The sequence below is a fragment of the Calliphora vicina genome, chromosome 5 (assembly GCF_958450345.1).
Source record: "Calliphora vicina chromosome 5, idCalVici1.1, whole genome shotgun sequence".
Lineage (NCBI taxonomy): Eukaryota > Metazoa > Arthropoda > Insecta > Diptera > Calliphoridae > Calliphora > Calliphora vicina.
Genome location: NC_088784.1, coordinates 92,402,476 through 92,429,888, shown reverse-complemented (window position 1 = coordinate 92,429,888; position 27,413 = coordinate 92,402,476). Strand labels below are relative to the sequence as shown.

Genomic DNA, 27,413 nt, shown 5'->3' with positions numbered 1-27,413 from the left:
GCTCATTTGGATCATAAATGGATTTTTGGAGATATTTTTAATAAATGTGAGGCCGAGGTGACTTACTTTGAGGATTCACACACTGACCCCCATTACACCAAGGAAGCTGAACAACTGTAAGTCCACTCGAAAATACCTCAGATCAGATCTAGCTATGTGAAATTTCGTAAATAATAGTCGAATTATTAAAAAAAAAAAAATAAATCACTGTGCACAGGCGGCTCAAGAGATAATATTGTATATCGAATAAAAAAAGCAAAACAGTTATTTGGTGCATTACAAAGAGTATGGAAGTCACCACACATACATACAAAAAACAAGTAAGAAAGTATGGTCGGTCAAGTAAAAGAGCAAAAACATTTTTCTTTTAAAATTTCAATAATTTATATTTTTGAGTGATTTTCGGAAGTGGGCCTTATATGGGAGCTATGACCAATTATGGACCGATCACCATGAAATTAGGTCGTGTGATTAATGTCTATATTAAAGATAACTATGTTGAATTTTGTGTGTATACAAACATTTTTAAGCGATTTATGCATATTAAAGTGATTTTCGGAAGCGGGTCTATGACTAATTATGGACCGATCGTAACAAAATTTGGTGATATCAATTTTGTATATATAAAACTTATTTGGAGCGGAATTTGTGGAGATACATATATAAATTAAACATTTATGACCGATAAAGTTCAATTTCGGAAGGACATTTGTATGGGAGCTAGGTGAAATAATGGACCGATTTTAGCCAGTTTCAACAGGCTTGGTCCTTGGAGCGAAAACAAAATATGTGAAAAATTTGATCGAAATATCTTCAAAATTACCACCTGTACTCTATGCACAAAGTTTACATGGACAGCCAGCCGACCAGCCAGACGGACGGACGGAAGGACATCGTTTAATCGACTCAGAAAGTGGTTCTAAGTCGATCGGTATACTTTAAGGTGGGTGTTAGACTAATATTTTTGGGCGTTATAAACATCTGCACAAACGCACAAACCCATTATGGTGGTGCATTTTCTCCTCAAATGCGATATGCATGAGAATCCTGGAACTCTACTGCTAGCGACATACAATTCCTGCAAGTATCTCTTAACCGCTTCTGTCGAAAAATCTTGCAAAGAGGAAATGGAGGTGGTTATTTCGAGGAGACTTTATTATGATATATCAAAGATGACTATGGAACAGATGGAACCCTCAATGCGTTACAAATTAAAGAAATCTTGTTAAGTATTTAGATTCTTTAATATTTATTTGAACAAAATTTAAAATGATTCTTAAAATGCGTACATTATTCAGGTTCAGACATAAAATTATGCAAATTTTTCCAGAAATGCTCCCCTTTTTATTTATGTAAATATAAGAAATAAAATAAAATTCCTTAATTCTTTGGAACCTTCCTTAACCCAAAATATGTATTGTATATAATTTAAATTAATGCTATAAAAACGAAATTTATTGAAATTTTATGTATTTCTGTTTTATTTTGTTTCACAATTATGGCAAAAGCATCCAACCAAAAATACCATCGCATCTCATACAAATTCAGAGAGACTGAGCCAGACACGCGTACATTTATTTATCTTCTACTAACAAACCAACAAACATATTTACAAATTTATTAAAAATTTTATAAATAACATGGTTTTACATTTTGATCCTTTGTGTGTGCTTAATGTCTGTTAAAATATGTTGAAATTATATTGGCTGGGAGAAAAAGTAAAATTCAAATGAGGATGGATCAAATACTAAAATTGTCAAAAAATTATTTTATTTTTCAACAGTCTCTTTTGAGATCTATGCTGTATGTCCAACGTATTTATACCCTACACCACCATAGTGGGGAGGGTATAATGCGTTTGTGCAGATGTTTGTAACGCCAAAAACCTTAAAGTATACCGATCGACTTAGAATCACTTTCTGAGTCGATTAAACGATGTCCGTCAGTCCGTCTGGTCGGCTGGCTGGCTGGCTGTCCATGTAAACCTTGTGCGCAGAGTACAGGTCGCAATTTTGAAGATATTTCGATCAAATTTGGTACATATTATTTTTTTGGCTCAAGGACTAAGCCTATTGAAACTGGCTGAAATCGGTCCATTATTTCACCTAGCCCCCATATAAATGTCCTCCCGAAATTGGACTTTATCGGTCATAAATGTTTAATTTATGTGTATATGTTATATGTTATATGTATCTCCACAAATTCCGCTCCAAATAAGTTTTATATACACAAAATTCATGTCACCAAATTTTGTTACGATCGGTCCATAATTAGTCATAGCTCCCATATAGAATCGCTTCCGAAAATCACTTTAACGTGCATAAATCGCTTAAAAATGTTAGTATACACACAAAATTCAACATAGTTAACTTTAATATAGACATAAATCACACTGTCTAATTTCATGGTGATCGGTACATAATTGGTCATAGCCCCCATATAAGGCCCACTTCCGAAAATCACTCAAAAATAGATAAATGTTTTTGCTCTTTTGCTTAGTGTAGGGTATTATATGGTCGGGCTTGACCGACCATACTTCCTTACTTGTTTTTAGGTATTTTTGTGAGAAGATTTCATCGTTGAGTCAAATCTCTTCGGGTTTGGAAACAACACATAGTCACTATAGTGACTATTTGTGACTATACATAAACAGGGATGAAGACGGTGCATTTCATAACCTAATTCATGGATTTTTGCCATGGAAAATTTTGTGCATCTGATTGTGAGTTTTCTCATAAACAAGCGATCATTCAATATTAAAACCCTTGAGCCATTTGAGATGCTTATGGCTTCCACAATCTCTCGCACTTTCAATCTCCTAGCGCCCAACAAAATGTCGTGATTTCTTTCAAATTCTTTTGGATGTAGAGAACTCAGAACGTTCGGAATTTTCCGTGCTTGTACTACGGCCACAACGAAATTCAGTAAACCACTTTTTTACCATTGAAAATGATGGTGCAGAGTTATTTCTAAATACCTGAAAACGTTGCTCCCCTATTGTATGTTCCTTTATATGTTTGAATGTGTGTAGCATGTTGTGTGGTAAAATTAGTTTACCTTGTTGAATGTTTTAAATATTATTAAAACTGAAATTTATTTTATACTTATGTTGGTAATATAAATAAATCCAACTAAATAATACCATGTGTAGGAATATGAACTCTCTTTTGCTATATCGTTAGCTTAGTAAGCAAATGTGCTAAGTCCACATTTTATGAAAATTGAGAATTCAGTAAAAATAGTTAGAATAATTACAGTTTACAATTATGTCGTTTTCTCACTTACATGAAAAAGTACTATATCCATTTGCATACCAAAATTCCAAACGTCCTAGATCCATTTTTTATTTTTTATGGGAATATTCATTATCATATAGACTATTGATATTAAAAATGTTGCTCCATTGCCTTTTTGAGAGCAACTTTAATTACAATAGAGACTTTGAAAAAAAACAAGTAAGAAAGTATGGTAGGTCAAGCCCGACCATATAATACCCTACACCAAGTAAATGAGCTTAAACATTTTTCTTTAAAAATATCAATAATTTATATTCGTGAGTGATTTTCGGAAGTGGGCCTTATATGTGAGGTATGACCAATTGTGGACCGATCACCACAAAATTAGGTCGCGTGATTTATGTCCATATGAAAGTTATTTAGGTTAATTTTGTGCGTATACCAACATTTTTAAAGATTTATGTACGTTAGTGATAGTGACTAATCAGTTACCTAAGTAAAGAAATGGTAAAATTTTTCAATTCTATGGAAAGATTTTGTTTAAAAAGTTTTTTTTCTAAAATTGTGGATTTTTTTTCGGTCAAGCCCGACCATATAATACCCTAGACTAAGTAAAAGAGCAAAAACATTTTCTTTTAAAATTTCAATAATTTATATTTTTGAGTGATTTTCGGAAGTGGGCCTTATATGGGGGGCTATGACCAATTATAGACCGATCACCATGAAATTAGGTAGTGTGATTTATGTCTATATTAAAGTTGACTATGTTGAATTTTGTGTGTATACCAACATTTTTAAACGATTTATGCACGTTAAAGTGATTTTCGGAAGCGGATCTATATGGGAGTTATGACTAATTATGGACCGATCGTAACAAAATTTGGTGACATGAATTTTGTATATATAAAACTTATTCGGAGCGGAATTTGTGGAGATACATATATAAAATAAACATTTATGACCGATAAAGTCCAATTTCGGAAGGACATTTGTATGGGGGCTAGGTGAAATTATGGACCGATTTCAGCCAGTTTCAATAGGCTTTGTCCTTGGGCCGAAATAATTATATGTACCAAATTTGATCGAAATATCTTCAAAATTGCGACCTGTACTCTGCGCACAAGGTTTACATGGACAGCCAACCAGCCAGACGGACGGACGGACATCGTTTAATCGACTCAGAGAGTGATTCTAAGCCGATCGGTATACTTTAAGGTGGGTGTTAGACTAATATTTTGGACGTTACAAACATCTGCACAAACGCATTATACCCTCCCCACTATGGTGGTGTAGGTTATAAATATATTTTTTACGAGAAAATAGCAAATTTTTGAGTTGTAAAAAAATCATGAAAAATCGAAAAGAGCAGAACTTATTCAGGTTTATTACTTTGTCGCAAAGCCGCGTATAATAAGAACCAAATGAGATATCGAAGATAAAAATCAATTGATTCTTTTCGAATTTATTTACAATGAAGTGAATTCGGTAATTTTCACAAAATTTAACTTTTTTGTTTGATATACATACAATTGAGCAGTTAATGTTCTTCTTTCGATTAATTGAATGAATGCTAAAAACATTTTCCCCATGCTATGTTCAAAGTTTTATGTATATATTGCGTTTTAATCGGCTCAGTAGTTTCGGAGTTATAATAACAAATTGAAGCAAATAATAATTTTTTTATGTAAAAGTATCCAATTTTTGTGTTTTAAAAAAATCATGAAAAATCGAAAACGGCAGACATTTTTTAGATTTTATACTATATCGCAAAACCTCATGTAATAGAAACAAAATGAGATATCGATCATAAAAATCAATGGATTATTTTCGAATTTATTCACAATTAAGTGAATTAATTGTACTTGTATACAAGCGTGTATTTTAAGTGTAAATTTTACATGCGTTTTGTTATTGTAACAAAAATTTTAACAAATGGATTAAAGGTTATGTAAATTTGAACTTTTTTAAGTTTCTTCAAGTAACTAAGTAACTTCAATAATATCAGATTAACAGTGTTTGAGTTATCATAAATTATGTGGAGAAACATTTGAAAAAATTCACAATTTTAGAAAAAAAAAATTTGAAAAAAATCTATCCATAGAATTAAAAATATTTACCATTTTTGTACTATTGGAACCGCAATACATCAAAATTGAGTAGTGGTTTAAAAAGCCTCCAACATTTTTTCGATTTTGTTGCCTTGTGTTATGGACCGATCGTAACACAATTTGGTGACATGAATTTCGTATATATAGAACTTATTTGGAGCGAAATTTGTTAAACATTTATGATCGAAATATCTTTAAAATTGCTGTACTTTGCGCACAAGGTTTACAGCCAACCAGCCAGTTGGACGGACATCGTTTAATCTACTCAGAAAGTGATTCTAAGTCGATCGGTATACTTTAAGGTGGGTGTTAAACCAATATTTTTGGGCGTTAAAAAAATCTGCACAAACGCATTATACCCTCCCCACAATGGTGATGTACGGTATAACAGATTCAAAACGATAAATCTCAAAATAAAGGAAATAAACCACTGTTTTTAAAAGGTAAAAACGTAACAATATCAAGATTTTTGAAAAAATACGGCAACAGTCACCAGCTTAAGCTAGTACGTCATGAAACAACATTAACAGATTTCAAAAATATTTGAAACAGGATTTTAGAACCTCTTTTGATTCTCCTGTATGTATGCAGAGCGACTTAGCACATTTGCACACTAAGCTAACGATATGTTGCATAAAATGTCTGAGTATATATTTAATTTTTTTTTTGTTTGTTACCAAACGAAATGTATAAATAAAGCGAAAACAGCAACAAAGAGTGAACCTGTCATAAAATTAACATAAACAGTTAAATTTGCAATAATACTTATGTACAGGTAGAATATTTTGTTTGAATGTTTGTATGAATATGAATAAATATAAATATTTAAGCCTGTGTGTAAATTTGCTTTTAATAGTTTGATAATAATATTTTTTTTTCGTTTTTTTCCACCCGGTATTTAAAATGGTTAAAAAGAAATAATTTACTGCAGTATTTCATTAACACACCATAGAACAAAAGCTCTTTTGTTGTTTAGCACGCAATTGTATTTATTTTTTTAATTTGTTTTTTTTTTAGTAAATAAATATGAAAGCCAGAAAGAAGGTGGAACGAATTATTTATTTCTGGCTGTTAATTCATTTTGCAAAGAGTTTTGGTAATTCGAACACTTCAAGGCGATTGTGGTTGGTGTGTTAAGGGTACAGAAGGTGGTTGATAGAGAAATGGCGGGATGGAAGGAGGGTCTGGCAATTAAAAAGGTATTTGGTTTTAGGAATTTTAATTTTAACTTCCCCATGTTAGAATTGTTAAAAGTTAAGTTTGGAAAACATTAACGGAAACAAATGGATTATAATAGTTGAACACAGAGAACGTCATAAGTTGAAACTAACAGTGATGGTCTGACCAGCGCCGCATAATGTCGGTGAGGTTGCAAAAATCATGTGCCCCTAAAAATATTGAATAAAACTATTTTACAGGAAAGTCTCCAGCGATTTTAAATATGCTCTTCTTACAATCAGATTTTTGATTTAGAAGATGGTTGACTTATTTTCCGTGTTCAAAAAAATATACCATTTCTAGGTAATTAAGTCAGTTTTCAGATACAATATCTCGAAAACAGGGTAACGGATCGTTATTCTTTTTGATTCTGTTGATAGATCTGTTTATTAGTAGAAGAAAGGTAAATCGATATTTACCAACTATCCATTTTTTTAAAAACCGAATTCAATACCGAATTATTTCACCAAAAACTTTTTTCACAAGATGCTTTAAGTGTCTTGATAAGAGATAAGTGACTTTTCAAAAGGGTGAACTGAGCTGCTGGAATCTAGACTCGAAGAAAAAAAAATCTCAAGATAAGAAAGTCTCAATTTATCATAGTTGCGTAAAATTTTTCCAATTTTTAGCTCAGAAAATTATGTAGTTTTTTATAATGACATTGCACGGTGGTCAATTCCGGCCAAAAATCCATAACTTCTTTATTTCAAATTTTTGAAATTTGGTATTTGTATTAAGAATAACATAACCGATGGATCGATAAATATTTCGATGTTCAAATACAGGTTTTGGTCAAAAAAGCATGGACGTTCTAAAAGTATCAAATAAAATGGCATTTAAGTGGCTGAAATTTAGTCCAAAAATAAAGAAAAAAATATGTGATCGAAAAAAAATTGGTCATTCAAATTTCGGATTACATATACAGGGTTTGGCCAAACAATCATGGATGTTTTAAAAGCATCGAACAAATTAGGCTATTTATGTAAATGCCTGAAATTTAGTCCAAAAATTAAGAATAGCATAAGTGATTGAAAAAAATTGTGGTACCAATTTCAGAATACATATACAGGGTTTGGCCAAACAATCATGGACGTTTTGAAATTATCGAAAAAGTTAGGTTATTCATGTAAATGCCAGAAATTTGGTGTACATTTAAGAAAAACACACTTGATCCATCGCAAAAAATATTAGAAATTGCATACAGGAGTTGGCCAAATAAACATTGTCGTTATAAAATATCGAAAAATTATGCAATTTTTGTAAATGGCTTCAATTAGGTTTATAATTATAAATAACATAAATGATCCATTGAAAAAATTTCAATATACAAATAAATGGTTTGCCCAATTCAGCATAGATGTAAGTGACTCTCAAACTTACATAATTTTTGAAAGTGACCAAAAAAATACCAAAAAATTTGTAAAATATGAAGTCACTGAAATCGTTCTGGTTATTATAATGGCAGATAATTGCAGCTAAAATTTATAGTACTAACTCTTGATACTTTACAATATTAGATGTAATTTACACTTAACCTCTAATATACCCTTTTAATTTGTTCTGGCCATTCAAACTTTTTTTAAATTTAGTTTTTATAAATTTAAAAATACTTCCAAATCATTTCACTTTTATATAAAAAGAACACGCAAAAACTCCTTAATAACTACGTGGAATGGTTAACTGCTAACTGTTTTATAAAAACATATGCTAATTTGCAAAAAAAATGTAAAGAAAAAAGCACAGGCTACTTCAATTCAAAAGTAAAAAATCACATTTTTCTAATATTAAAATGGCAAGAAAAAACCTTTGACTTTACAGAACTATAAATAACCATATAGTTACTTTATAGCCAAAATAATAATGATATTGTATATTCTGCAGTGTTAAGAAAAATTTACCATTTATGGCCGGAATTTACCACCGTGGCATTGGTGGCTTTTTAACAAAAATAGGACTCTTAAGCTACAAAGCTAATGAATGGAGTTTACTTATGGACAGCTCAAAGTGAAGTCGAACAAGTAAGAGAGCTATATTCGGCTATGCCGAATCTTATATACCCTTTACGAAATTATACTTAAAAATCTATTTTTTTTAAATTTTTTTCTTAAAAATGTTTTGAAAAATCTTTTTTTTTTAAATGTTTTAAATTTTTTTTTTCAAAATTGGTTTTTAATTTTTTTAAAAAAGTTTTTTCCAAATTTTTTTTTAAAATTTTTTTTTAATTTTTAAAAAAAAAAATTTTTCGGAAAAATAATTTATGACAAAAAAAAAATAAATTCGGGTTAAAAATATTTTGACCCATTGTAGGTCCAACTTACTATACCCATTGTAGGTCCAAATTATATACATCGTTGCAATGGACTTTGAAATATCTATCATTAGATATCCATATTGTCTATAATAATGACTTAGTAATCCATATATAGATCAAAAATAGGTAAAAAATCGAGGTTGCTCCAATTTTTTCCTTGTATCTCAGCCGTTTGTGGGCTGATTTTGTCGATTTTAAATAGTATATATTAATATATATTAATGTATGAATCATGTATGTAAGTTATTTGGGGGCTACGGAAAGTTAATTTCAACATACAGACGGACATGGCTATATCGACTTCTCTATCTATAACGATCCAGAATATATTTACTTTGTGGGGTCGCAAATGAAAAATGAAGAAATTACAAACGGAATGACAAACTTATATATGTATACCATTACCACTCATGGCGAAAGGTATAAAAAGAGTTTTACTAGATATTGGTAATAAGCAGGGAAACCAAAATATGCAAATGCATGTTTTTTCTGGTCAGTCTAATGAGCACATGGATAAGATATTTACACGTTTCAGAACTATTTAAGAATTTTGGCATCGATTTGTGAGTGCATATTTATGCATATTTTATCCATAAATGCATATTTTTGCATATATTTGTTTTAATAGCATATTTATGTCATATTTTTGCGTTTTTTAAGCATATTTTACTGTTTAATAGCATATTTTGACTTTATCAAAAACAAATTTTGTCTTACTTATTTTTCGCTGTTGTGTTACAGGTTTTTACTTCGTTTGTTTAAAATTCAAAATTGAAAAATAAATGGCGTTTTTATAATATAAAATAAGCACTATTTTAATAAAATATAAAATTTTAGTTCTAATTCAAACTTAACCGTTCTAAGTGTTAAAAAAATATTATCTTTTAAATTTGCTCCTATAACATCAGTTGATGTCGAAAGAACATTTTCTATTAATAAAAATGTTTACAGATCCAATAGACAACGATTTTTATTTGAAAATTTAAGTCAATATTTTGTAATTTATTGCAATAATAACCTTAAGTGAAGAAGTGACTTTATATTTATATAAAATATCATCAAAAAATACCTCTCGAGGCCTTTTCATAGCTTAAGTTGTTATTGTTTTTATGTTGTATTTATTTTTTGTTATACTTGTTTTAGTTCATGTTATTTTTGCTTATTTTATGTTACTTTACCTTTTTAGAAATGAATTGTATTGATTTTTTTAAATAAAAGTATATGTTTTGGTTAAAAATTATGTAAAAGTTTGTTTTTTAAGAGCATATTTTTTTTAAATTTTAAGGGCATATTTTAAAGTTTTTACTGCATATTTAAAGCGCTTAAAACGCTTTTTTTAGAGCATATTTCCGGTTTCCCTGGTAATAAGGAAGCAGCTGTGTCTATTGCTTATTTTACAAAATTAAAGGAGAAGTATGAAAACGTAGATCTTGGTTAAAAAAAAACGTATCATGTTGACAGTCAAAGGCTTGAAAATTGTTTGGACAAATAGCAATATATATGGGCTGCGGACTGACTGTTAACGTATTAAGTACTCGGATTACCAATGAATTGTATGCGTCGATAAAAATGGTACATTTCTTGTTATATCAACTTTTTGTGCGACAACAAAACATGACTATTAGATCGAGAAAGACTAGTCTCTGAGATAAAACATGGCGAGTAATTAGTTAAGGACCTTTTAATTAGCTTTACAAATCTTGTATGTAATATGAGCATAAAAGTACACAATCTGCAAAATACACTATAGACAAGTTCCTTGAAAATCCTGGATAGTATAGAGAAGAACAAGGAGAACATTTTCATCAAGATTTAAAAGTGATGAAGGATAAATACCAAGATCGCTGGGATGAACATGAGATGACAGATTATTATTAGAGTATCGAATATACTTCAAATCTGTTTTAGTTTTGGCAGCACCAAAATCATTGAAAATCTGTGTAGTCATGCATGTAAGTTGATTGGTGACTTCAGAAAGTTGATCCAAAATATTGTTACGTTTTCACCTTTTTAAAACTGTGGTTGTTTGGCTTTAAATAATTCGTATTCTTTTAATTGCAAATAAAAGCAAACAACAGTTTAAAATTTGTAAAAACTCTTTGTTTAAATTTAGTCACTCTCTTTTAATATAGTTGATGTTAACTCTAACAGCGCACAGTGGTATGAGAATAAAAAAAGATGGAAATAAATCTGTAACTTCTAAACCCTTACGCCGATTTGAATGAAATTTCACATGCGCAAAGAGGTAGTATAGTCGAATTTAATTTTTGAATTTGGACCTCATGAGCCTACCAGAAGCGGGACCAGGGGTTCCCAAAGTAGGACACCTCGGGTATGTTCAATTTTTAAAATGATCCTATTTATTCGTTTGTGTTATGATTTAGCTATCAATTATCTCTTATAGCTTAGGAGATATTCGCATTTGAAAATTTAATTTTCAACATTTTTACGCACCCTACTCCAGTTTTTTGGTGACCGCGGTTCCAAATATTCCCCGATTTTATCCATTTTTCTTTTATAGAATTAACTATAGATCTATATATCAAATAAAGAAAGAAGTGTTTAAAAATCATGAATTTGACAATTAAAAAATTCATGGAATACTTTTTTGAAAAATATGACAAAAAATGATTTTTATTGAATTTTGCATAGATACAAATTTTTCAAATTGAAATAAAATTTTTTTTTATGAATATTTTTTAATGAAATTTCACAGTTATGTAGATTCTTCTATTTAAAATGCAAAAATGAAAACAAATTTTGAAATTTGTTATCAAGTATCCCGCAATTCCAAAAAAATCTTGAAAAATCCCAAAAATAGGATTTTTTCGTTTTTTGGCTATAATATCCATACCATTATCGGAACCCTTTACAAACTAATTAAGATCTCATTGGGCCATCTAAAATAGGTTACTATATTTTGATATCGAGTATGCGATTTGAGAATTTTTGCCCTAAAGTTGAATTTTACATAAAAAATAGGCATTTTTTGAATGGACCTGCTCCCGTCGGTATCAAAAATTATAAATGTTTTTTTCATTTAAAATATTTAGCGTAAAGTTAGCTTTTCAAAAAGTACAAATTCATTATACATCCTCTTAGAAAATTTTTAGATAACTTAAAAAGAATAAAAGTACTTTTTTCTCAAAAAAATTGCGAAAAATCGCCTTTTTTAATTTTTTTAAATTCAAATGAATATAACTTTGGACTCAGCCATGATTTTTAAACACTTCTTTCTTTATTTGATATACAGATCTATAGTTAATTCTATAAAAGAAAAATGGATAAAATCGGGCAATATTTGGAACCGCGGTCACCAAAAAACTGCAGTAGGGTGGGTAAAAATGTTGAAAATTAAATTTTCAAATGCGAATATCTCCTAAGCTATAAGATATAATTGATAGCTACGAGGAGGTTTTATGTAGTGCTCGACGAGGAGATTATATATGTGTAATTTTTTTAAATCGTAACACAAACGAAGAAATAGGATCATTTTACTTTGGGAACCACTGGTCCCGCTCCTAGTGGGCTCATGAGGTCCCAATTCAAAATTTGAACTCGATTACACTTCCTATTTGTACATGTGAAATTTCATCCAAATTTTTTTTTCTCATACCACTGTGCAGCGTCTACAATACACTAACTGCAACTTGCTGTTAATACTAATTACACAGTGCCATTTTCTAGTTGTTTCATGATTTATCTAAGGGACAAAACTAGAATGTTCTATCTCTAGAGCTTTTATCAGCTTTAATGTTAATGTTAGCAGTTATAACAGTTAATGTTGTTATACTTATAAACAATGTTAATAACAGCGTATTGTCAGAATTGTTGATAAGTAGTAGTTTCTAGCAATGGGAATGTTTATGAACTTGATGAATGTTTTAAGCAGTTGTTACATACTGTAAAATTCAAATTGATAGTGCAATTTCAAAAGGTATGCCCATTTTATATATACCCTTACCACTCATGTTGAAGGTTATAGAAACACAACCAAATCGCTTTCATGAATTTCTTAAAACTTTAACTAATAAATAAAAAAACAAATAATTTCAATTTTATTTCACTTACAAAATATCCAAGGGTAATTTCACCGAACATTCACCTCGCATAAAGGAGGTTGAACTTGTTGTTGAAGACGTCGATGTCGTCGATGTGGAGGTGCTGCAAGCTGTGGCGTTGTAATTCGGATGCTGTTGTTGTTGTTGTGGATGATGATGACGTTGTGTTGTATTCGTGTTGGAAGATGAGGTTGGCTCTTGTTGCAGCAGACGTTGATTTTCATGATTATTTTGTTGTTGATTGTAATGAGTTTGATTAAAGTATTGTTGGTGTGGCTGTTGTTGCTGGTGAGTTTGTTGTAAGTGTTGCTGCTGCTGATGTTGTTGCTGTAGCTGTTGCTGTTGATCCAATGAGCTATAATGATGATTGCTGTCGGCAACAAATGTCGCACTATTGCCAGTACGTCTTTTGGCAGTAGTCATCAGGTTTTAATGATGGACAAATGTGAAAAATGCAAGAACAAGTTTTTCTTGCTTAACTTTTGAAGGTTTAATGAAATGAAAATGAAATTTATCAAAATAAAAAGAAACTGTACTAAAACTTCTTTTTCACTTTATTTTTAAAACGTTGCTAAAGGTTTTTATATTTTTTAGCTAAATATTGTCTTGTAAATTGTTTATTTTTTATAAATTTATTTATTTAATTTTGTAATTTTCTCATTTGTATGTCTGTTAAATTTCATATCCGCTTATCAACTAAATTCTATTTGTAACTTGATCTTCAAAACTAGCATTTCCGTTACAAATTGTCATCATCAGGATCATAGTCGTTGACATGTTATATGCCAAACAAATTGTGTTTTTAGGAAATAACCTTGAAAGGATTAAATTGTTTTGCTTTAAACACTATGCTTTGCAAGGACACACACTCTCACATACTCCTGTGAGTTTTAACCAGCAGTCTGGCCCAATTGTATGTGAATATGTATTAGAGCCAACCTGAAACGATGTAGTAGTGGTGGTGGTAGTTGTGATGGTGGTGGTAGTTGAGTCGATGCTTGTTAGTGCAGCTAAAACGAAATGCAGGAGCCACAATATTGTTATGGCTTGTCAATGGCCGTTATAAACTTCCGTCAACTATTTCCGGTTGCAAGAAAATTGCATTATTGAATGTCCGGCATGTTCAAATACAAACAAATAAACGAAACAAAAAAAATAACTGGAAAAACGGTAAAGTAAATTGGCAACAGCTAAATTGAACAATTTTGATTGTTTTAGAGTGCTAAAAGACCGTTTTTTTCGCTTTTGTATTATTTTTGCAAAATTCTCGTCTAAAATGTGGCCTTTGCATTTATTGAACACGCTGCTGCTTTTGTTAAAATATTAAATTGTTTTAAAATCAACATCATCATCGCTGCAGGGCAAATATATTATGGCTTTTTTCTAACTGCAGCTGTAACTTTCTCGTTTTCTACTTTAACTGCTGTATTTGTATGTTGTTAACTTTATTTTTATTTTTTCAAACTCTAATTACAATTTCCTGTTTCTTTGCTGCTAATTTCATGTAGTTGCTAATTTGTTGTTGTTTTTATCCTGCTCCTGCTTTTGTGCTATTGCTGTTCTTGATATTTTTCCAATTATTTCCCTTTCTCGGAACATTTAAAAGCTGTATATGTGTATAATTTGCTTTAATAGTAGTTGCATTAATGTTAATATAATTTTTCTCCACATTAAATTGTTGTTATTTTATATTTTTTTTTAAGTTTTCCTCTATAGTTCGATACTTAATTAGCTATATATATGGCACATTGTTTTGATATGTTTAAAGTTGCTTTAGTTAAGTTGTTTTACATTATTCAGTTTTGTTTAAGTTAAAACTATTTATTATAATAAGATTTTTTCTGTTGTGAACAGTCTATTTTATAAAATGTTCCTCATTTCCTTTGGTAATTCCTTTTTTGTTGTGGGTTAGATTTTCTTAAGCTTTGGCTTGTAGTTAAAGTCTAAAAGAAATAGATAAAAAAAATTAACTATTATTAATATTATAGGAAATTAAACTGGAGAAATTAAAAATGTCCGGATATAATCCGGATAAAATAAAACAAGTAAAAGAGCTTCATATATTCGGCTGTGCAGAATCTTATATGAGCTATACCAAGTTGTACTTTAAAAAAAAAAATTTCATTTCAAAATTTTATTAAAAAAAATTAACATTTTTTAAAAAAAATTTAATTTATTAGTGAAAGAAATTTTTAAAAATTGTATTTTTAAGTAAACAATATTTAAAAAAAAATGTTTCCAAATTTTATTTTCATTTAAAAATTTTATTAAAAGAAAAGTTTTTTTTTTTAAATATAAAAAATATTATAAAAATTTTATAGAAAAAAAGATTTTGTTGGTGGGAAAAAAAATTCGGGTTAAAAAATATTTTGTCTGATTTTTACCCATTCACCGACAAAAGTCTACGTACGACCATTATTTTCGTAACTCGCGGACTTCTAAACCATAATAAGTAAAAGTAATAATGCAGTTTTATTTCAAATGCATTTTTTATTAATATAACAAAAAAATATCGCTAAATTTATAATTAATTTAAACTGTTATTCACAAAAAATTAAAAAAATATGTTGACAAAAGTCTACATACGATCTGTACACTAAATAAATATTTTTCAGCGAATTCAAATTGTCATTAAATTCAATATTTCGTTGGGCCACCACGGGCATCTATAACCGTCTGGGCATCGAAGTAACTAAATTTTCCAGTTCTACGGAGGTTAGATTTTGCCATTCTTCTGGAATCTTCTCCTTTAACATTGGTTCACAAGTAATAGGATGTTTTCGGATCTTCCGTTGTAGAATTTCCCGCACGTACTCAATAACATTTAAGTCCGGGCTTTGAGGCGGCGTGTACAATTGTCGTGGGGCATCGTAGAGTAGCCAATCTTTGACAATTTGAGACGTATGTTTGGAATCGTTATCTTGCTTAAAAATCCAACTTTAACCAAGAGTTAAAATATCAACCGGTGCTCTCAAATTTTGTTCCAAAATAGATTTGTTCTGATAACGATTCATATTACCATCAATAATCACTAACTTTTCCACTCAAGAAGCAGCGACAGTACCCCAAACCATCACACTGCAACCAACATGCTTAACTGTAGCGAGTAAGTTTTTCGGATCCATTGCTGTATTTGTTTGGCGCCATACTTTATCTCTCTCCAACACCTCCAAATATGTTATACTTCAACTCATCAGTGAAAAAAACTCGCTTCCAGAATTCCATGTCCTTTTCAAAGTGCTTTTGGGCGAATTACAAACGAAGTTTGCGATCCGTTCGCTAATTTACGAGGATTTCTGCTTTAATTACCATTATTATTTAAGGTTCTTTGAATTGTTCGCGAATAAACAATATCTTCTGATCTTGTTGCGAGATCTTCGGCCAATTTTGTGGTATTTACTTTTGGGTTTTTGCTGACTTCTTTTAAAATGAAGATTACATATCTACGATGTAGTTTTTTTGGGTGACAACTTTGCGGCTTGTTTTTAACTGTACCAGTGTTTTCAAAGTATTTGAATATTTCTTGATCTGTAGACTTAATAAATTGCATTGCATATCTGTTAGTATTAAAAAAAAAACAAGTAAGAAAGTATGGTCGGTCAAGCCCGACCATATAATACCCTACACTAAGTAAAAGAGCAAAAACATTTTTCTTTAAAATTTCAATAAATTATATTTTTGAATGATTTTCGGAAATGGACCATATATGGGGGCGATGACCAATTATGGACCGATCACCATGAAATTAGGTCGTGTTATTTGTGTCTATATGCAAGTTTACTATGTTGAATTTTGTAAATATACCAAAATTTTTAAGTGATTTATGCAAGTTAAAGTGATTTTCGGTAGCGGGTCTATATGGGAGCTATGACTAATTATGGACAGATCGTTACAAAATTTGGTAACATGAATTTTGTATATATAAAACTTATTTGGAGCGCAATTTGTGGAGATACATTTATAAATTAAACATTTATGACCGATAAAGTCCAATTTCGGAAGGACATTTGTATGGGGGCTAGGTGAAATAATGGACCGATTTGAGCCAGTTTCAATAGGCTTGGTCCTTGTACCAAATTTGATCGAAATAGCTTTAAAATTGCGACCTGTACTCTGTGCACAAGGTTTTTATGGACAATAAAAAAGAATTGAATGCAATTTGAATCAATTAAAACGAATTAGGTGGAAAGGAATTTCAATTCAAATGAATTTGTAAAAATGAGTTGTAATTCGTTTTCAATTCAAATGAATTCGTTAAAGTGAATTGCAATTAATTTCCAATTCGTTTGAATTGAATTGACTCAAATTGCATTCAGTTAATTTTTATGTGAGAAAAGAATTAATTAAAAAAAAAAATTAAATCAATATGGCCAATTAATAAATGTATAATTTTTAGCTCACTTAAATGCTGTTAGTTACGCTATTGGTGTGACTCCACTGATATGGAGCCTTGAAACAAATTTAATACGTCATATCCAAGAATCAAAGGTGTATATTTCAATTTCAATTCGAATGAATTTAATCTAACTTATTAATTTTTATTTACGTTTTGTTTAATAAATACTTTTGGCTTATTTAAATTGTTTATTAAAAAATATATTGTTAAAATAATATTCATGTAATATAATGTTAAAATAATATTAAGGAAATAGATGTAATACGTTTTTGGCCTTGAAGGCTTTTTTTTGTATTACAAATAAATAAATCAAATTTAGTGCATGAATGATTCGCGAATTAATTAAAAAATTAATGATTCATTGCATATATATGCATGTTTTTTGTAGATGTTTTCAAGAACTATTTATATATATTTTTGGAGAACCCCACTAAAATTTTCCGGCAAAAATGTTCTAAAATATTTTAATCCTTAAATGTCCTTTTTGAAAGGACTTTTTTCAATGTTCTCGAAAAAATGCTCTAATTGACTCCTAAAAACAGGAGCTAGAGAGTAAAGATCTTCCACAAAAATTATCCCCATAAAATTCCACAATATAACTCTGACAATAAGAATGCTCTCAGACATTAACTTACAAGATTTTTTTCATAAACTTTGACAAAGTTTATTCTACAAAAATTATCTACACCACATGTCCTTTCAGAATTATGGCGTCGATATTCTGTTCCATTCAAAAAGTCTCAATTGGTTGGACAGTATCTTTAATAACTGATATGCCAGTTTTTATTTGCTTCGAAAATGTCGAATTTTGTACCAACAAAGCGTCATATGCGGGAAGTTTTGCTTTACTTCTTTAATTTGAAAAAGCACACCGATTGCTCACCAAAGCTTATAATTAGGGGGCGGATTTTCATGCATTTATTATTGGAAAATATGCGCCTAAAAAATGCTTCAAAAAAATCAAAATATGACCTAAAAATTTAAAAAATATGCACTTATATTTTTGTGCAGAAACATAAAATAATTAAGTATGTATTTCGAAATGTCAGAACTCTTTAAATTATACTAGAATTTAAATTATACTAGGAATTAAACAATTAAAGTTCTAAAACTATTTTTAACATAACTTTTCTTCTAAAAAACGATGGATATTTATATTAATTGTAATATCATGGTATAAATACATGTTTAAAGCCAAGAGCTTCTATATTGTGACTTTCCCTTTAAAATCATCAATATTTTGATCGTGCTGTAAAGTAGCATCCAACCTTAATATTTATCTCGTCAATTGTTTAATTAAAACATCCCATGTAATCTAGCATAAAGACAATTGTCACTTAAGTCTCTCTATGTAATCTATAGTGTAGGGACTTTAAATGTTAATTGTGTAGTGTATTTGTCTCTAAGTTATCCAAAACACTAGTTTACGACAGTCTCGTAGAACTGCTTGGAAATGACTGTCAGGAGCGGTTACTGTGTAGGTGAAGTTACTAAATCTTTCGATAACGAAATCTCTTATAAATCGAATGTGCAATGAAAACAAATATGAATGTTTTCGACACATTTAATGAATTGTTGATACTTAAAAAAACTAAACTTTTTTGAAGAAAAATGTTTTGAAATGATAATTTTCAATTACTGATAGAGAAGTGAAGAACTTAATGCCAGTTTCTCGATGTCGAAAGAAGTTAGTTGATAAAATTTACTGCTATTTCTATAACAAATTCGACAAACAAATTTTTGCCGAAACAATGTATTGCCCATTAACGACAAAAAATTATATTTTTATTAAAAATTGGCATAATATGCATATAAATATGCATTTTGAAGTAAAATATAACAAAATATGCATTATCAATAAAATATGCAAAAATATGCACTAACAAATTGAAGCCATTTTGCAGCAAAATGTGCGATTCGGATAGATAATTAGTCTTCATTGTATTTGGACGTTCGAGAAAAAACATGCATTTGCATATAAATCCGCCCCCTACTTATAATGAATTTGTTTCATCGGTTTCAACGTGCAAGAGATGGTCTGTGCTGTCAAAAGTGATGATATTGACACACAAGAAAAATATCGCCCAGCTAAAAAAGTTTGTAGGCCAAGAATTGGAAGCATTGCTCCATGAAGATTGTTCAAACTCCACATGAGCTTTCCAAATCATTGGGAGCTACTCAATCAGTATTGCAAGCAGCAGGATTCATCCAAAGGCAGGGAAATTGGGTACCATACGAATTGAAGCCATATACATTGAAACACGCTTTTGTACACAGAGAAAACCGATTCGTGATAGCAACCGAATTTGTAGCCAATCGAATGATTCTACCTTAGTGACCGAATTTTACAGTTGTGGCTACAAAATTTTAAAAGGGGTAACAAAAGTCTGATTGCTTTAACCGAAATTCTTCTTTGTCAACTGACTTTCTGTTAATAGAACCGAAAAATTCTATGCGTGCAACCGAATCATTCGATTAGCTACAAATTCGGTTGCCACTATGAATCTGTTTTCTCTGTGTAAGCGTAAGTGATCGTCTGTTCAACCCAGCCGCTTCGACACCAAAGCCAAATATCCATGGCGCTAAGGTAATTTTCAGTATTTGGTGGGACCAACGAGTCCTATCTATTATACAATCTGGCCAGACCATCACAGGGAATCTATACCGAACGCAAATGATTCGTTTGAAGTGAGTACTGGCCGAAAAACGGCCAGATATTAAACCGTAATACTTCATCATGACAACGCTAGGCCACATGTTACAATTCTTGTTAAAAACTATTTAGAATGAAGTGGTTGGGAAGTTTTGCCTCATCTACCTTATAGTCCAGACTTTGCCCCATCCAACTACTATTTGTTTCGATCGATGGAGAACTCTGTTTCTGGGATACGCTTCACTTTGGAAAATAGTATCCGAAATGGGCTTGATTCATTCTTGGAGATGAGCAATTCTTTTGGCGCGGAATTCATATACAGCCAGAAAGATCACAGCTCACAATGACCAAAAAATTTCATCAATTTTTTTAGATTTATCTTTGTAATTAGTTGCCCAATTTTTATAACTTAGTATTATAGAAATCGTTGGGAATTCTCTGAGTATATATTTTCCGAAGATGATATTGTTACGTTTTAACCTTTTCAAAACGTTTCACAGTGGCGCCCGTAGAACAAGTGATGTTGTAAAAATCAAAATTTCATGTGTCCCTAAAAAATATTGAATAAACCTATTTTACAGTAAATTGTCCAATGATTTCAAAAATGCTACTCTCATTACAATCAGATTTTTGGTTCAGAAGATATAGCCCTTCATAGTTGACTGATTTTCAGTTTTCAAAAAAACAGAAAATTTTTAGGTAGTTTGGTCCACTTACAGATACAATATATCGAAAACTATGTAACTGATCGTCATAATTTTTGCTTCTTTTGATAGATATATTTATTAAGAAAAGAATAAAAAAAAATTGTACTGGTTGCTTTATATTTGTCCAGCTAAATCGATATTTACCAACTATCCATTTTTTAATATTTCTCAAATCTGAATTAAAATAAAAAAAAACTATCAATATCTATATTTGCCATATTTTCAAAATAAGTTCTTTGATTACTCCTTTACCTAATGCAAGAATTCCCAATGTCCTTGACCTATTTTTTGCTAGAAGTAAAATTTTGAAAAAATACATGGTTTCAAACGATATTTACCAACTAACCATTTTTTCAATATTTCTCAACTTTGATGGAAAATAAAAAAAAATTATCAATTTCTATATTTGCCATATTTTCAAAATATGTTCTTTGATTATTTCTAATGCCCCATTGTTTGCTAGAGGTAAAATTTTGAAAAAGAAATGGTTTCAAAAATGACATATGACCGTGAAAAACCAACCAAAAATTTTTTTTTCAAAATTTTTTTTTTTTTATCTTTTCTGGAATAATTTTAAATCATAAAATTATTAAATCAAAGAAACATAAAAAATTAAAAAATTTTAAAAACATATTTTATTTTACTTCCTACTAAATTGATATTTCCACAAATTTCAACTTTGCTACCCATAATTAGTCACATTAAAGGCGTAAAATCATTTTCAAACACTCATTTCATAGGCTGATCAATTATCTATCATATGCCTTTGAAATTTGTTGATTATCTCATTTGGTTCAAAAGTTATGTTTTTTGCAACGAAAAAACTCAAAAGGCGCCACTGTGCACCTTTAAATAAACCGGATACTTTTGATTGCAAATAAAAAGCAGTTTAGTAGTTTAAAAACTGTAACAACTCTTTATTTATTTAAAATGTACAACAACGAAATTAAATAGTCGCTCAGTGTTTTTTATACACGTTTATAAATTCGCAGAAATACAGATACACTTTATAATGTACAAGAATTCACTGGAAAATACAGCACACTTTAAGGCATCTCTGGTGAACTTTGTACAATGTTCTTTAACTGTCAAAACTCGTATATTCAAAGTCTAGAGCTTTCGAATTCTCACGCCATCTCTGGTGAACTTTCTACAATGTTCTTTAACTGTCAAAGCTATATATTCGGAGTCGAAAGCTTTCGCAGCAAACATCGCAGCAAACATTCAGCGTTAACATACCTACGATCAATTCAAAGCTTTTGTTCAATGTTAATAATACCCACAGATATGTTAATATTTGAGAGTATCCCTAAATTTTTGGCGCTGTGAAATACCTCATAAATGAAATAACTCCCCAGAATAAATTTAAATAGCCCCTACATAATGTTCCATTATCCTTCGCTCAATAAAATTTTTCGGCTTTGCTCAGTAAATATTTTTGCACAGTAATATTTAAAATTTATTGATGGCACATTTGTATATTCGAAAACAGTTTCTACACAATCCTGATCATTAAAATGTTTTTTAATTTATAAAATTGCCTATTATTTATTTTATTTATTGCAGTAAATTTTGCAAAATTCCATTGCAAAACTATTTCCTATTTCATTTGGCACACAATTTTATTTAAGCAAAAATTGCAAATTTGTGGTAAATACTTGAGTAAAATATTTAATGGTACTTAGACATAGTTTACTTAAATATATACGAGAATTTTTATTTTAATTAAAAATAAATATTATTTTTAAGTATCCACAATTTTTTTCTTTCTCTCAATGCATTTATTTTTGTAAACACCAGCGTCAAACTGTCTGGTATGACAATTTTTTTTGTTGGTCTCAACAATTTCTTTTTGGCATCATTTCATTTTTCGCTTTGAAAATAGTATCAGTTTTTGCTTACACTGAAATATGTGTACACATTTGTAGACGTTTCTCTAAGTTTTGCAAAAAAAAAAAAATAAAAAATAAACAAAAATGTCAATCTTTAACAGCAGATGCTGACTGAGTGAATCAGAACGTGTAAAAGACAGATGAGATCTTTTAAAGGATGATGTGGAATAATTGATGCGCTTTGAATATGAATTGCTGTAGTAACTGAGAATACGATAAATCTAAATCAGTTACACATTCGAAGCAGGGAGGTGTATAAGAGTATGCAAACCATTTGGACAATTTTACAGAACTACATGCTAGATTACTTAGATACACTAAAGTGACAATTGACTACACGTTAGATTACCTGGGATGTAAAAAGTAAGTAATGGATTTCTTTTTGTATTACAAAGAGCATATGTTTAGTTTAGAAATTTCGGTCAGATTAGAAATCAAACATTATAGAAAATTACTGTTTAAAAGGGTTGCATTGACCATTTGTAAAACTGTTGGGTATGTACAGCATAGACATTACATACATTGTAATATGTAGTAAATGGTATGTAAAATGTTTTATATGCCAAATGGCAAAATGCCAGCAAAAATATTTTATTTTTTCTTCGCACACAATTTAATTTTACACGAAGACGCTGAAAGGGAAAGGAACAAAATTAATGAAATAATATTGCGAGTAAAATGAATATAATAATAAACACTTAGAGGTGGCAAAATTAATGTACAGAATAAGAAATGTTTGCAAATAAATCAACAATCAAACTAAATTTAAATAAAAATTCATAAATAATTTCAATAAATTTGTTTTTTTTTTTATTGAAATACAATTTTTGCAAATTTAATTATATAGTAATATTGATATTGCAAATGGGATTTCGAAGGAAAGAAATTATGATTGAATATGGTATAGATAAATACCAAAAATTGTATTAATGTGAAAAGAAAATAATGGAAATGTTTCAATATTTGTACACTTTAGATTTTTTATGCTCGCAAGGTCTTGTTCTCAGTCATCTAAAAACCAAATGCTGAAATTTTAAGTAAAATCGGATAAAGTTTAGAGGTTGCACATTTTAGATGAAGTTTAAAATTTTGGATCAAAATTTAAATTACAAATATTTTATTGTATAGCTGATTAAATATAAAATTTTTATTAGAATTTTATAACATAAAATTTCATTCTTATCTCAGATCGCAAATTTTTCAATCTCAAAATTTTTTTTTAAATAAATTAAAGAAAGTGTTTTCAGTTCGACTAAACGAGGAATTAAAGTAATAACAACAACTGTGATCGAATAAGACAAATTTACTGTGATATTTTATTTATTTTTGCATACATTTATTTTAATATTTTTAAGTTTTGTGTTGTGTTGTCCACTTATACAAAAAACTGTGATATATTTTATAAATGATGTAAACTTGACAAAAAAGATTATATATTAAAATAAAATTCAATCCCTGAAGAAGTTGGAAATAATACCAACGAAACGTCGGATTATATTGAAAATGATATAAATAATTTTTTATTTACATCAAATCACTGACCTTGAAAGCCTGTATATAGGAAACTATATAACTATCTATGAAAATTAAAGAAAAGGTCGATTAACAATTATACATATAAAATTTTAATAGTTTTACCCTTTGAAAAATACATTTCGAAGCGTATTTATTAATAAGGGTACTCATTTAAACGCTTAAATTTCCCATTTGTGCAAATGGGCAAATTTGCGCGACATGTTTCATGAACCCACCTTTTCAATTTTGTGCAAGTTTATACAGAAAATTTATATTTGTCAAATAAAAATACATAAATTCAACAAAAGCTTTAATAATTTTTTTTCAAATTGTATAAATTTTAATTTTACAATGTTGAATGAAAGTTAAATCTTTGGAACAAACGGTGGTATACATAGTTTGGAGGACTTTGTTTATGTTCTAGCTGTTGGTTAATGTTTTCATACACAATGTCATTTAATACAATCATTCTGTTCCAAAGTTACACAATTTTAACATGCACAACATTTTTATATTTTATTTGATTTTTATTTCTAAAATAAATAAAAGTAAACAAAAGCAGCTGATTCATCAAATGCACAATAAATTCAAGTTTGCGAGTCTAAATTGTCGCGCAAACTTATCGGAGTTGTGCAAACGAATTTCCATACATTTTTTGACATTTCATTTGCGAGAGTGTAAAAATGCACAGATTGCACAGTTTGCGAGGCTTTTAAGCGTTTACATGAGGACCCTTAATATTAAATTTCAAAATGTTTCTTTGGGCAGCTAAATAACTGTCAGTAATTTATAATTTTTAGGACATTGTTAACCCTTTTACATCTGGGGTACCAAATGTCCAACAAAGGAAAGTCCTCCTTACTAAAAATTATTAAAAATGTAACAAAACGAAACATTTTGTTAAAAAATTAGTTTTCGAACTTTTACTGTTCTGAATTTGATAATATTTGCACAAGTTTTCTATGGCCATACAAATCTTGAAAGTTCTCAAGAATTTCGAAATCCGCTTTACTTTTTTATAGAGGATCAAAGTTCATATTTTTAATAAATTCGTGCAAAATGACTAATAAAACTAGTAATAATAAAATAATTTTTGAACTAATTTTTCTAGAAATTAGTTTCTCTCAAAAAAGCTTATTATCCTTTAACAAAGGATATCTCAAAAAACGTTTCTTCGATTTCCAAATGATATTCATTCCTTGTAATAGCTATATTAGTCTGTTCCAAATTAAAATTTTTTTTTAAAATTTTCTATTTTTTGATTTTTTTTTTTTAAATTATTTGTGAAATCTTTATTCTTTCACCAAATTATACTTTAAAATAAAAATTTTAAATATTTTTAGTAAATAAAATTTAGAAAAAAAAAAAATTTAAAAAAATTTAAAAAAAATTTAATGGAAAATTTTTTTAATTTTAAAATAAAAAAATTTTTTTAAGCTTATTATTATAAAAAAATTGTTTGTGGTAAAAAAAAATTAGGGGTAAAAATATTTTTTCCCGATTTTGACCCATTGCTTAGCCTTATATACGCCGCACAGTGGTATGAGAATAAAAAAAGATGGAAATAAATCTGTAACTTCTAAACCCTTACGCCGATTTGAATGAAATTTCACATGCGCAAAGACGAAGTGTAGTCGAGTTTAAGTTTTGAATTTGGACCTCATGACCCCACCAGGAACGGGACCAGGGGTTCCCAAAGTAGGACACCTCGGGTATGTTCAATTTTTAAAATTATCATATTTCTTCGTTTGTGTTACGATTTAAAAAAAATTGTACATTTAGAATCTCCTCGTCGAGCACTACATAAAACCTCCTCGTAGCTATCAATCTCTTATAGCTTAGGAGATATTCGCATTTGAATATTTAATTTTCAACATTTTTACCCACCCTACTCCAGTTTTTGGTGACCGCGGTTCCAAATATTCCCCGATTGTATCCATTTTTCTTTTATAGGATTAACAATAGATGTATATATCAAATAAAGAAAGAAGTGTTTAAAAATCATGGCTGAGTCCAAAGTTATATTCATTTGAATTTAAAAAAATTAAAAAAGGCGATTTTTCGCAATTTTTTTGGGAAAAAAGTACTTTTATTCTTTTTAAGTTATCTAAAAAATTTCTAACAGGATGTATAATGAATTTGTACTTTTTGAAAAGCTAACTTTACGGAAAATATTTTAAATGAAAAAAAGATTTATAATTTTTGATAGCGACGGGAGCAGGTCCATTCAAAAAATGCCTATTTTTTATGTAAAATTCAATATTAGGGCAAAAATTCACAAATCGCATACTCGATATCAAAATATAGTAACCTATTTTAGATGGCCCAATAAGTTTTTAATTATCTTGTAAAGGGTTCCGATAACCCCGCCCCTGGTATGGATATTATAGCCAAAAAACGAAAAATCCTATTTTTGGGATTTTTTAAGATTTTTTTAGGAATTGCAGGATACTTGATAACAAATTTCAAAATTTGTTTTAATTTTTCCATTTTGAATAGAAAAATCTAAATAACTGTGAAATTTTATTAAAAAATATTCATAAATAAAAATTTTATTTCAATTTGAAAAATTTGTATCTATGCAAAATTCAATAAAAAGCATTTTTTGTCATATTTTTCAAAAAAGTATTCCATGAATATTTTAATTATGGACCGATCACTATGAAATTAGGTCGTGTCATTTATGTCTATATGAAAGTTATTTATGGTGAATTATGTGTGTATAACAATATATTTAGGAGATTTATGCACTTTAAAGTGGTTTTTGGAATCTGGTCTGTATGGGAGCTATAACTAATTATGGACCGATCGTCACAAAATTTGGTGACATCAATTTCGAATACATAAAACATATTTGGAACGAAATTTGTGGAGATACATATTCGGAAGGATATTTGCATGCAAATTTATTTTTTTGAAATTTTTTTTTCCAAATTCGACATTTTCGAAATAAAAAAATGTTTGTTGTTTGCATTATAATGTTCAATAACTAAGTGAGAATAAATGACAGATATGTACCCTTAAAAATTACATATTAGTTATTAAAAACAAAAACCGCGTTCAAAAGATACGCCATCTATTGTAAATCACGCATTTTGAAGTCATGCACCCAATAAGTTTTTGACATATGGGAAATTACACGAACATGATTTAATTGGTGTGTTTTAGGCTAAGATTGCGGCGAAATCTAAGCTCCCAATTAGCATTAAGTATGGCATGAATTTAACACTGATTGTTTTATATATTTTCTATTTAATTTTTTTAGTTTTGGTATACATATATTTACAGAAGATGTATTGTTTTACTATAAGAGAAA

At 29.4% G+C, this 27,413-nt stretch overlaps 1 protein-coding gene and 1 long non-coding RNA gene across 2 annotated transcripts in view; both read right to left on the bottom strand.

Moving 5' to 3' along the window:
• Positions 1–13,370, bottom strand: part of Hs3st-A (Heparan sulfate 3-O sulfotransferase-A) — a 69,090-nt gene extending 55,720 nt beyond the window's left edge. The window contains exon 1 of the mRNA XM_065512194.1: positions 12,945–13,370. Coding sequence (XP_065368266.1) covers positions 12,945–13,357 — 413 coding nt within the window. The 5' untranslated portion in view covers positions 13,358–13,370. The remainder of the gene's footprint in view (positions 1–12,944) is intronic.
• Positions 13,371–13,910: 540 nt separating this feature from the next.
• The window catches only part of LOC135962345 (uncharacterized), a 120,018-nt gene continuing 106,515 nt past the window's right edge, over positions 13,911–27,413 (bottom strand). Inside the window, exon 3 of the long non-coding RNA XR_010576646.1 lies at positions 13,911–14,877. This is a non-coding gene — a long non-coding RNA (uncharacterized LOC135962345). The remainder of the gene's footprint in view (positions 14,878–27,413) is intronic.